We start from the raw sequence: 12,219 nt of genomic DNA, 5'->3' as shown, positions 1-12,219 counted from the left end.
GCTGAGAAGAGCCAAGTCTATGAAAGTTAGTTATCGCACAATGTGGCTGTTACTATGTACAATGTTCTCCTGGTTCTGTTCACTTCACTCAGCACCAGTCCATACAAGTCTTTCCAGGTTTTTCTGAAGTCTGCCTGTTCATCATTTCTTATAGCACTATAGTATTCCATTATATTCATATACCACAACTTGTTCAGCCATTCCCCAACTGATGGGCATCCTCTCAATTTCCAATTCTTGGCCACCACAAAAAGAGCTGCTATAAATATTTTTGTACATGTGGGTTCTTTTCTCTTTTTTTATGATTCCTTTAGGGTACAGACCAAGAAGTGGTATTGCTGAGTCAAAGGGTCTTCATCACTTTCTTAAGCCTGAACTATCATCAAAACAATAAATCAAGCCCTGATTTGTAGTCTTTGCCAATTTCCAAAGTACAAATGCTCACACCCAAAAGTTTAACAATCATCCCTCAGGAGCCAATTTGAGATGGCTCCAGCAAACATCTGTACATCACCCCACTCCTTCAGATTGCCACAGTAGAGTCTTCCTAAATGTTATACCCAGATTAACACTTTCTTGTTTCTGTATACCTCTAGCTCATCACTGCTCCCAAGGCTGAGAACAACATGTATGTGCAGCAGCGAGATGAATACCTGGAGAGTTTCTGCAAAATGGCAACCAGAAAGATCTCTGTGATCACTATCTTTGGCCCTGTCAACAACAGCACCATGAAAATTGACCACTTCCAGCTAGGTGGTTTTAAAAAAAAATCATTACATTATTTTTTCATGTCCTAAAAGAGGGATGGGGCCAATCCTAGGGGGAAAGAATATGCTTCTTCAGTGTGGTATCACTCTATTTCTTCCCTTCTCCGCTCCTTTTTTCCATAGCTGTCCTGGCGTTTTCCCATGTTTAAGCTGTAAAATGAAATTTATGGCATTTCTTGCTGCTAGTTTAGAAGTCAGAGAAATGGTGAGAAGGAGAGAAGGAACCCAAGGGGCTAGGAAGGAGGCAGGGATGGGATGGAGGGAATCAAGGCATTTGCCAGAATTCTAACACTTTATGTGGGTTCAGCTCCTCCTAGAATAAAACCATTTGATAGATGTGTGCACGGCATAGATACGTTTTGTGGACTGGACATAGCAGGTGGTTTACTCACTCACTCACAGACTCAGGGGCCTGCCAGACTCCTTGGAACTCTTCAGTTCCTGGCAAGGCAGGGAGGGGAATTAACTAGAATTGAAACAAAGTTGTTTGGGCTAAAGGAAAAAGCAACTGAAAAAATAGAGTGGACTGAGCTTGATGCTATTGGAAAAGGAAAGGCCTTGACTGAATTAGGTTCTTTGCAATTTTTTTTAATATTAATAATCCCTATAAGACTGACAAATAATAAACTCAGTGTTAAGGCTGTAGGCTATACTCATGATACTTTTCAGATACGGACTCAACATTACACTTCAAAATGTTTTTTTTTAAATACAGTTCTAAAGCACTTAAAAAAAAACTTTTGGCAAAATTCTGTCATGTGTACACATTCCTTCATTGTTATCATTTACCTCCTACTGCCACAGTCAGAACTTTTTTTTTTTGCCTAGAACTGTGATTTCATGGGTATCTATAGGGAATTCTCAGTGAGGAAACTGTCTCTACCCATGCAGATCAATGCCTTGCAAATTAGAATGTTAGAGAGCTGCCTGACGACACTGAGAAGTAAGCACCTGGCCCATAGTCACACAACCAGGATGCGTCAAAGTCTGGACTTGAACCCAGATCTTTACAGCCAGATTTCAATGTGCTATGCCACACTTCTCCTTGGACAAAGGAATAATACTTTACAGATCAACATTCTCTATTATCAGTCCAATCAAAAACATTACTGATGCTAAATATATAGAAAAATGGACTGTCCAAGAAAAAGTTGGCACATTTATCTATGAAGCAACCTGCACGTCCTTCTTCCCCTTTCACGGGGAGGGGTTGTAAAACACAACAGGGGCTTGCCATCCCTGGGATCTGGCTGCCTCTTCAGCTCTCTCTGTGCTTATTGTACAGCCTTGGTCAGGAAGGGCACACTCTGGGGCTGGATTAAATTATAGCTGTGAAGTACTTGGAAGTCTTTAAAGAAAGGTGTACTTGTAGTGTGGGCTATTTATATTTTCAAAGTTCTTTGCAATTGGTGGGATTTCTTACCTCAGCTTTTGTTCTGTGAGGGAAGGTGCATTATTATTTCTCTTTTAAAAGGTAGGAAATCAGGTGTTGGCTAAGCTGAGGTAAAAAACAAATAGACAAAAACAAAACTTCTTGCCCCCTAACTTTTAGGCTGTTATTTAGGCAGTGAGTTACACAATAAAATCTAACTAGATAAGAAGGAGAAGTATACTCTAGTGTAGAGAATTGTGCTAGGTAATCATGGAAGTTGTCCAAGACGGGGGGATCCAGAATGTCAAATCTGTTATCCACCAATTCCATAAAGTATTTTTTTAAAAGTCTGTTACCTAAAGATGGCCTTTAGATGGCCATTCTTTTTTCCCATCTCGATATCTATCTCTTCCCAAATGTTATAAGTATTTTGTGTTGCCTGGCAATTTTACAACATAATTCTATCGCCTTCTGGACATCTGGATCTAATGTGAATCGTATAGACGCCTGTGTTTTATTTCTCCTACATAGGGAGCCAGGCACTGTAATTTGGTTGTTTGCTTCCCTTGGATGACATACTAGGCCTGCTTTTTTGGGGACCTCTTTTTTCTTTTCCTTTCTGAAGTCCTTGTGTGCCTTTATATCTCCTCATTTCTCATCAGATTTGAAAGGAAAGCCTACCACGTATACACTATTAAGCCAGAGCTGACAGAACAGCTATGGGAAAATAAGAACCAGCTTGCACCATCATCCAAAATCTCAAAACTTTGGCCCTGACCAAAACTCAGTTGGAAATTGATCAGATGGCTTTAATTTTCCATTTAAGAATTTTTTTCAGGCACTTTTTTCAGACTTTTCCAAATTTTAAGTGGGCCCAGAAGTAAAGGCCCTTATCCAATCCCAGTGCCATCTGTGCTCATGAGGTACCACACCCTAGCATGTGCATTCAAGAGACTGCCAGAATCTAGGTAACGTGTGGCTAAGCATCTAGGTTCTAGGGTATTTATCTTTCTTAAGATGTGCAGGGCCAGAGAAAGACAAGAGAGTCAGAGAGACACAGAGATGGAGAAAGACAGGGAGAGAGACAGAGAGAGAGAGACAGAGACAGACAGAGAAAGAGAGGGGAGAGAGAGACACACAGAAAGAGACAGAGAGACAGACAGACACATACACACAGAGACACAGAGAAAGAGAGAGAAGGAGAGAGAGGGAGAGACAGACAGAGAAAAGGAAAGAGAGGGAGAGAGACAGAGAAGAAAGAGAGAGAGAGGTGGAGAGAAAGGGGCAGAAAGAGAGAGAGAGAGAGAGAGAGAGAGAGAGAGAGAGAGACAGAGAGAGAGAGAGAGAGAGAGAGTTATTTTGCTTGAGCAAGTTCCAACCCATCAGATGCATATCAGCTGGGGTGGTACAGGGAAGCCTGGAAACTGTTCCTTTAAGGCATGAGGTTGGGGTTAAAAGAGTCCAATCTTTGAAAGAATTTCTTCACTGCCAATGGCATTTAAAAGATGCTAATCTTGGAGGAGAATATGTGAGTGTGTGTCAAGACAATAGAATTAAAGGGAAAGTCTCCTCAAGGGAAAAGTAGCTGGCTGCAAACTCTGTTTGTTCAGTAGAAGGAAAAAATAGCCCTGTGCTTTTTTGGCAATATAAAGGTATTTGTTTGTTTGTTTCCAAACTCTCATTGTTTGTTGAGTTTGGAGATGAAAAGTGTGTGATAATCACACCTAACAGGTCAGTTTTTGAGAACAAGAACATAGTGGATCTTTTAAGGAAAGAAGGTCTTTGGCAGTTTATAGGAAGGAGATAGGGAGAGTTTCAGTAGAATGTAGAAAGGGAGGTAGAGGATGTGATTTAAGTGGAGAGCAAAATGAAAGTATGAAGAGGAATGCTAAAGGTACCTAAACCAGGTGTGGGCAAACAAACAAACAAACAAAAAGCCACAGGCAGTGTTTTTTCTTATAAGTAGCAAAAGGGAGAATGACAGGCTATATCACTCTCGCAGATAGCAGCTGGAACTGCCCTCTTCTTTACCTCAATATTTTCTGTCCTGGATGACTTTTTTATGTCAAAGTTCTATAAAGTTGAATCCATCAGGGACCTGAGATAGATAAGAGTGCATAGATTCTTGTTACTTTTTCTCAAAAGCAGACTTAGCAGGTTGACCACATACTAATTATTCTTTCTTGTTGAGTTGTTTTTCAGTCATGTCTAACTCTTTGTGATGCCATTTGGGGTTTTCTTGGCAAAGATACTGGAGTGGTTTGCCATTTCCTTCTCCATCTCATTTTATAGATGAAGGAACTGAGTCAAACAAGGTTAAGTGACTTGCCCAGGGTCACACAGCTAGTAAGTGTCCAATGCCAGATTTGAATTCAAGAAGATGAGTCTTTCTGATTCACCTTCTTAGTTGACTGCCATTGTCCTCTGCCTCTTGTCCCTGCCATTCCAAGGTGGCTCAAGTCAGGAGTATGTGCTTACCAGATGCTCTGTTTTCTGGAGTTTAACCATTGCACTCCTATTTATTATTCAGCTTCTGATTTTAATAGTTTTCAATTTGAGGGATTAGAAGACCACAGAGTTTAGAGCTGGAAAGGATATTTGAGATCATTATTATTCTTGTTGTTATAAATGTATGTATATAGTATTACAAAGGTTAGGGATGGAAATGTCTCAGGGCAAGGGCTGTGTCTGTGTCATTAGACGGTGGCAATTTGTAGCAGCTAGTCGGCACAATGGGTGGCGTGCTGGGCCTGGAGTCAGGAGGAGCTGAATTCAAATTTGGCCTCAGACACTTGCTAGTTTTGTGACTCTAGGCAAGTCATTTAACTCTGTTTACCTCAGTTTCCTCATCTATAAAATGAGCTGGAGAAGGAAAAGACAACCCGCTCCAGCATCCTTGCCAAGAAACCTTCAGATGAGGTTACAAAGACTTGGACAGGACTAATCGAATAAACAACAATTCGTACAAATGCCCCTCGCCTCCACCCCACCCTTATCTCTGTTGCCCCCAATGACTGCCATCTGCTTCTTTTGTTCTCTGCTCCATGTAACCACACAGCCATTATATCTATCTAATACAATAAGAGAAATTGGAGCAGGAAGTATTCTCTTTTGTAAAGCAAACAGATAGAAACTGTACTCTACAGGTGAGAACAGAACCAGTTCACTGATGATAAGAGCATCATTCCAAAAACATCCACAGGATGCATGTTGTGCTTTCCACATGCAAAGATGAAGAAGAGGGAGGGGGATTGTCTCTGCCTTCAAAGACTTTACAACCTAGTAAATACTTTCTTATACAGTTAAAATTCTACAAGGGAAGTCAATCAAGGAAAGCTGGGAATTTCTCAAAAACAAGGATGTTTAAGATACAAAAAGAACCAATTTAAATGTTGAGGAAAAAGCAAAACCAGGAAAGAAGATGGATATGTCTACAAGGGGGAAAATCATGGACCAACTTATGGGGGTTTTTTTGTTTTTGTTCTTTGTTTTGTTTTGTTTTGATTTTTTTTTGGAAAAAGATATATACAAGGGTTAATGGATATAATATAATACATGAGTGTGGCATGGTCCTCCCAGAATAACATTTGGGCGTATGAAAACTCTTAATGAGCTAAGGCTAACAAGCATGGCTAAGAACAACAAGAAGTTAGTTGGTTTTGTTTTTTTTTTTTTTGTATTTTCAATTCTGTCACAGAAAAGAGAAAGATCAAAGAAAGGATAGGCTGTTGGGGTGGCTGGAACAATGTAATAGATGATGGAGGGAATATCTAATTGCTCAATTCTTCATATTTCTTTTCTTAGCTAAATAAAGTGACCCTTGGGTTAGGAAGGACAGAACAAAAAGGGCTAATAAGAAGCTAAAATCCAAGATAAGTAGGGAAACAGTAAGGAAATGCTTAGTTGGCTTCAAGTCACCAGGCCAAGATCAACTACTACCTAGGGTGTCAAAGGCCCTGGCTAATGTGATTGCTGAACTGCATCTTTGAAAGATTTCAGAGAATTGCATCAAATAGATGGTTTACGATTGGAGAAGGACAAACATTGTTCTGATTTTTAAAAATGAAGAGAGCGGAGTCCGGAAATTGGAGGACATTGACCTTTACTTTACCTGGAAAAATTCTATATTTTATTATTAAAGGGATGCTTAATATATACCTTTAAAAGGAAGAAGTGACTATAGAGAGCCACTGTCAGACTAATTCTCTCTCTCTCTCTCTCTCTCTCTCTCTCTCTCTCTCTCTCTCTCTCTCTCTCTCTCTCTCCCTCTCCCTCCCTCCCTTCCCCCCTCCCTCCCTCTCCCTAATTCCTTCTCCCCCTCCCCCCCCTCAGTCACTAGACTATTAGATCAGGGAAATGGTATAGAACTGGTTTACCTGGATTTTAGCGAAGTGTCAGACAAAGTTTCTTATGCCTTTCTTGGTGCCAAGGTGAGAAATACAAGTTAAATCATGGCATGGTTTTGTGGATCTGGAAATGGTTGAATAGTTATGTCTGAAAAGTTATAATTGGTCAATGCTTTCATAGAAAGAGGTCTCTTATGGAGTGCTTTAGAGACTTCTGCTCAACAGATTTATTAGTGACTTGCATAAAAGCATAGATACATGGTTACCACATTTGCAGATGATACAAAGCAAGCAGGGTGGAGGGAGGATTGCTAATCCTTTGGATGACAGATCTCAATAGGCTAAATCTAATAAGGTGGAATTTAATAGGCATAAATATAGAGATTTAGATTTGGGTTCAAAAAAAAACTACTTACCAGGCACAAGATAGTAAAGCCAGAAATTCACTTGAAAATAGTCTGGGAGTTTTAGTAGACTTCACCTCAGTGAGAGTTCAAGAGTGTCATAAGACAGCAAAGAAAACTAACTTTTCTTAGATTGTGTTAACAGAGGCATGGAAAGCAGGGGGTTGATAGTTCTGCTGTATCTACAATTCACATCTGTATACCGTGAGCAGTTCTGAGCACCACATTTAGGCAGGACGTGGAGAATTCCCAGAGGCTGGTGACCATGATGGTAAAGAACCTTGAAATCATTCCATTTAAAGGTTGACTGAAGGAACCGAGAGAATTTAGGCTGAAAAAGAAGAGATAGAGGAAAGGAACAACTGTCTTCATATGTATGAAGGATTGTCATGTAGAAGAGATGTGAAATTTGTTTTGCATTATCTCATAATGTCAAATTAGAAGGAAGTTGCAAAAAAGCTAGTTTTGCTTTGCTCTAAGGAAAAACTTTCTAACAAATTAGAGCTGTCCAAAAGTGACATTTAAATACACACACATGTGCATATACATGCACACATGCACATATGTGTATGTATATGAATATGTGTATATACATGTATGTATGTATACATATGTTTATACATTATGTACTTGTATGTTTTATATATATACACCTGTAGCATACATTTTCTATACATGTATATGCATACATATACCTATACATGCATAAATATATACCTATATGCACATATACATATTTATATATATAGCTTTGGGTGACAGTGAGTGCCTTCTCACAAGGAGTTTTCAAGCAACTTTGGATGACCATTTGTCTCTTATTCACTTACCCTTTTTCCAAGCTACCCTTCCAAAGTGGAAGTTCTACCCCCACCCCCAGTCCATCCCTATCACCAAGGGGTCTGTGAATAGATTTCAGCAGGCCCATGTACTTGGATTGGAAAAAAATTGATCTTTATTTCAATATTTTCATTGTAATTCTATGTGTTTTAATTTATGCATTTAAAACATTATGAGAAGGGATCCCTAGCCATCAATAGATTTCTAAAGAGGAATATGACAAGAAAAGACCTGTGGCCAAAAAAACCCTACTTGCCACTCTCATGTACAAGACTGCCCAGAATGTAATGTATTTTTTCCATCCCAGTCTCCCAGAGAGACCATAGAATGGCTAAAACACCACAAAATGGGCTAGTACTGTGGTCAATATCAAATTGAACAGGATAAAAGTTGGAACATTGTATATATATGTATGTGTGTATGTGTGTATATGTGTGTGCGTGTATGTATGTATGTATGCATGCATGCATGTATATATGTATAGTCAAAATATATAATCCATGCTAGAGACGGGAGAGTTACGGATGCTCTTGGATAAAATTTCAAATACATGACCCAAATTTCTGGATATGTTTTCAGACTGAAGCAGACCTCTCTTTCACCTGGCATTCATTTAAATAAAATTAAAGACAGGACCAATTTTTTTTTGGCAGGAGCTGGCAGCTGGAGGCAGGAGCTGTCCCAAGATAGACACAAGAACAACCTAACACCGTATTTGGTCAAGTTCTCAGCTTTTCTACCATGATTGTAGTACTACCCAATAACCTAGCTATAGTATTGGTCAATATTTCCATTGTTTTTCTTTGACAGCTTTTGCTACTTTATCACGAATATTCATTTTGGCCCATGATTCTCTCCAGAGCCTGGGAGAGAAGAATTTACCATGTCTTTGGTTTGGTCAAAATCTCTTAGCCAAGTTTTTGGCTGGAAGGAAAGACCAGATCATGGAACTGAGCTTCTTATCGCTCTCTCTAATGGACCCCATTTGTAATGATAGAGGTAATATAAACAGGTAGGGCCTGTAAAAAGTTGATTCTGGGAAATCTTAATACTTGGAAGGAGTGGTGTTATATGGAGCCAGGTCCTGGCTCTGGCTTTAATTCAAAATTTGGCTATCTAGATGGCCAAGATATGGTGAACTTGGAAACTAAGAACAGTATTCTCACTAAGCAGGACTCAAGGCAAGATTTGTTAAGTTTTGCCATCAGCACACAAAGTAACTGAGAAACATTATTTTTATTTAGTGCTTTGCAGTTTGCAAATGTGTTTTTTTATTTGTCCCTCAGAACAACACTAAAAAGTAGGCAATGTTCTATTTTTTCCAATGTTTTAGACATTTTTATTTAAAGTTTTGAGTTCCAAATTCTATCCCTCCCTCCCATCCTCCTCTCCCCTCTCCCTGAGATGACAAGCAATCAGATATAGGTTATACATGTGCACTGATGTGAAAATTTCCATAGTAGTCATTTTGTACAAGAAGACTTGAAAGAGAAAAAAATGAAAGAAACAAAGTGAAGAACAGCATGCTTCAATCAGTATCATTTCTTTCTCTGGAGGTGGATCATTAGTCCTTTGGGATTGTCTTGGATGATTGTGTTGCTGTGTTTTCCGTAGTTCAACAGATGAAAAACTGAGGCTCAGAGAGGTTCAGTTACTTGCCCTAGGTCACCTCAATAGTGAATGAGTGATGGGAAGGGGGAAGGGAAAGAAATAAGCTTCATTATAGTACCTAATAGGTGTTAGGCTGTGCTAAACACTTTACAAATATTTTCTCATTTCATTCTCACAACAACCCTAGATGATAGGTGCTATTATGATCTTCATTTTAGAGTTGGGGAAACTGAGGCAAACAGAAGTTTAAGTGACCTTTCCAAGGTCATGTAGCTAGTAAGTGCCTGAGGTCAGATTTGAACTTAGGTATTCTTGACTCCAGGAGCAGTTCTCTATTCACGGTATCTGTCCTTGGACTTTAAAAATGTAAGGTGTTAACTTTTGTTTGCCATATCTTTCTCCAGTGGATTAAGGCAAACAGAAGTTAAATGACTTGCCCAGGGTCACACAGCTAGTAGTGTCTGAGGCTCTATTTTAACTCAGCTCTTCCTGACTTCAGGCCCAGCTTTCTATTCACTAAGCCACCTACGTGCCACCTACCCCATACTCATTCATATTTTATCTCCTTTAAGATAATGAGAAACCCATGAAGGTGCTAGATGATGAAGACTTAGTAGATCAGCATCTCATCAGTGAACTGAGGAAGGAGTATGGAATGACCTACAATGATTTCTTCATGGTGCTAACTGATGTTGACATGAGAGTCAAGGTAGGGACTTTGTGAGCTAAGGTGCCATTCCCTAGTATGATGATTCAGATTTTTTTCTGCAAATGGTTTCCTTTGACTGAAATGTATATGTCTTATTCTCCACTTGATGTCCTATACATTTGCTGTTTCTGTTTTAATGTTCTGATCTAATGTTCTGATCCTTGCCATTTTTTTGACTTTCAAAAGTCAAAAAATTTTGACTATTCTCATTTGTATCAAAGGTATGTGGGACTAGATTACCTTTTATAAAACTAATGGTTGAAAATGCAAACTTACTTATAAAACACTGTGGAGGAAGAAGAGGAGGAGGAGGACAAATAATTATGAGTAGGATCACTTAACAAAATGTTGAAGGGAAACAGTTGAGTTGACTTCAGTTTTAAGATGCAACAGAGAAATGTATTGTCAACACCATGGAAACCAGGAGTCACTAATGGAGGCAGCTCTTTGGCTCTGGATAGAGAGGCATCCTCTACAGCTGGTGCCTTGTTGGTATGCAGAGGCAGTAAGGGCTGAAATAGTAAAGGAAGCAATGGGAAAGTTATAAGCTTCCAGAAAATAATTAGGCTGTCTAATTTTGGCCCAAATTCAGGCAGCTTTGGTTGTTCATAGAACAAGAATCAGCCTCAGGTAAGCTCGTTAGATGCCAGAAAGTGGCACTTTATTTAGCTTTATTTCACTTACTGAAGAAAAATTTCCCTGATGTTGGCAAGAATTGGATTCTTCTGCATTCCCATTGGCTGCCACTCTTCAGTTTTTGTAGATCTGCCTTAGCCATATGCCAAGGCATAGTAGGGACAGAACGACATAGGTCACTATCATAATGATAATTGCTTCTTTTCAGCTAGCTTTTAGAGTTCTGACCCTGGAGGGAGTTTCCAAGAGCTAGCTCATTCTTTTTTATCCATACATGACTGCACACATTCAGTAACCATCATTTCTTATGTTAAAACCACTAGCCTAAGATCCTTTCTAGCTCCAATATCTTACGATTCTATAAACTGTTAAATGCACAGCACCACACTACCTTCTGATCACTCTCTACATCAATATTTCCCATCCTCAAACTTCTATATAGTTCAACCAGGTAAAATACTTAAATTCACTCCTGTTGACTGCTCTATAGCTCTAAGTTTCTTAAGAAATGGGGCCTAGGAACTCAGGAGGAATAGATATATAGGAAGAAATAAATGAAGTCCCATCTGAATTCTCCAGACATGATTGTGTCATATCTCTTCCTATTAAATACATGCATAGATAATTCTCATAAATATTTTTTAGGGATGAGGGAACAGGCATATAGCTTGATAGTCATTCACATTTTCCCAGTTGCCTTTTGGTGATAAAAGCGCTATGATGGTATTTTTCAATGAAAAAAAAAAACTTCATCTGAGATACTCTGAGTATTTTTAACATTATTTTGCCTCCAATGGTTTCTTCTGTAGGCACTTGGTCAGGATCACCCTCTCTCCTTGACTGAATTTTATAAAGTGTTGTTGCTACTAGATAAGCATCGTATATCCGATATTAAGGTGTTAAGTGGAGTGATTTCACTATTATTACTAACAAAGTAAATCACTATCAAAATACCAGTGGATTTGTTCTATGTCATATCTGTTTGTTGACCTCTCGGTTAGGGGGATCTCACCTTAAGCTCTTGGTAGGTTCTTTTTTCCCTCAGCTGTTTTTCACGATTTCCTAATCTTCTGCCTTCTTCCTCCATGGTGTTTTACAAACAAGTTTTCACTGTAATTGCTGTTGTTGTTCAGTAGTCTTCAGTTGTGTCCAACTTGGTGACTCCATTTGTTTTTTTGTTTTTGTTTTTTGGCAAAGATACTGTAGTGGTTTGCCATTCCATTCTCCAGTTTATTTTACAAATGAGGAAACTGAGGCAAACAGGGTTAAGTGACTTGCCCCAGGTCATATAGCTAGTAAGGGTCTGAGGCCAGATTTGAACTCAGAGAGATGAGTCTTCCTGACTTCAAGCCTGACACTCTGTCCACTGCGCTACCTCGCTGCCCATCTCACTCTAATGTAGTATTATATTTTCTTATTCTTTTTATTCATTTAGCAAAGAGACTGACTGTTTGCTGGATAACATGATTTCTGGGCTATTTTGGTTTCTGATTAAAATTCTGTAGGAAATAATGATAGTATCATCATTTTTATTCAT

The 12,219-nt window shown here is 39.0% G+C and overlaps 1 protein-coding gene across 1 annotated transcript in view; it reads left to right on the top strand.

Annotated features, from left to right (window-relative positions):
- Window positions 1-12,219, top strand: part of CCDC80 (coiled-coil domain containing 80) — a 39,038-nt gene that overhangs the window by 15,570 nt on the left and 11,249 nt on the right. The window contains 2 exon segments of the mRNA XM_021007125.2: window positions 597-753; window positions 9,910-10,046. Coding sequence (XP_020862784.1) covers window positions 597-753; window positions 9,910-10,046 — 294 coding nt within the window.

This window comes from Phascolarctos cinereus, unplaced genomic scaffold (genome assembly GCF_003287225.1).
Source record: "Phascolarctos cinereus isolate Bilbo 61053 unplaced genomic scaffold, phaCin_HiC Scaffold_726;HRSCAF=1367, whole genome shotgun sequence".
NCBI classification, from domain to species: Eukaryota; Metazoa; Chordata; class Mammalia; order Diprotodontia; family Phascolarctidae; genus Phascolarctos; species Phascolarctos cinereus.
The sequence above is the reverse complement of the archived record's forward strand: the minus strand, read 5'-3'. Positions and strand labels throughout refer to the sequence as shown.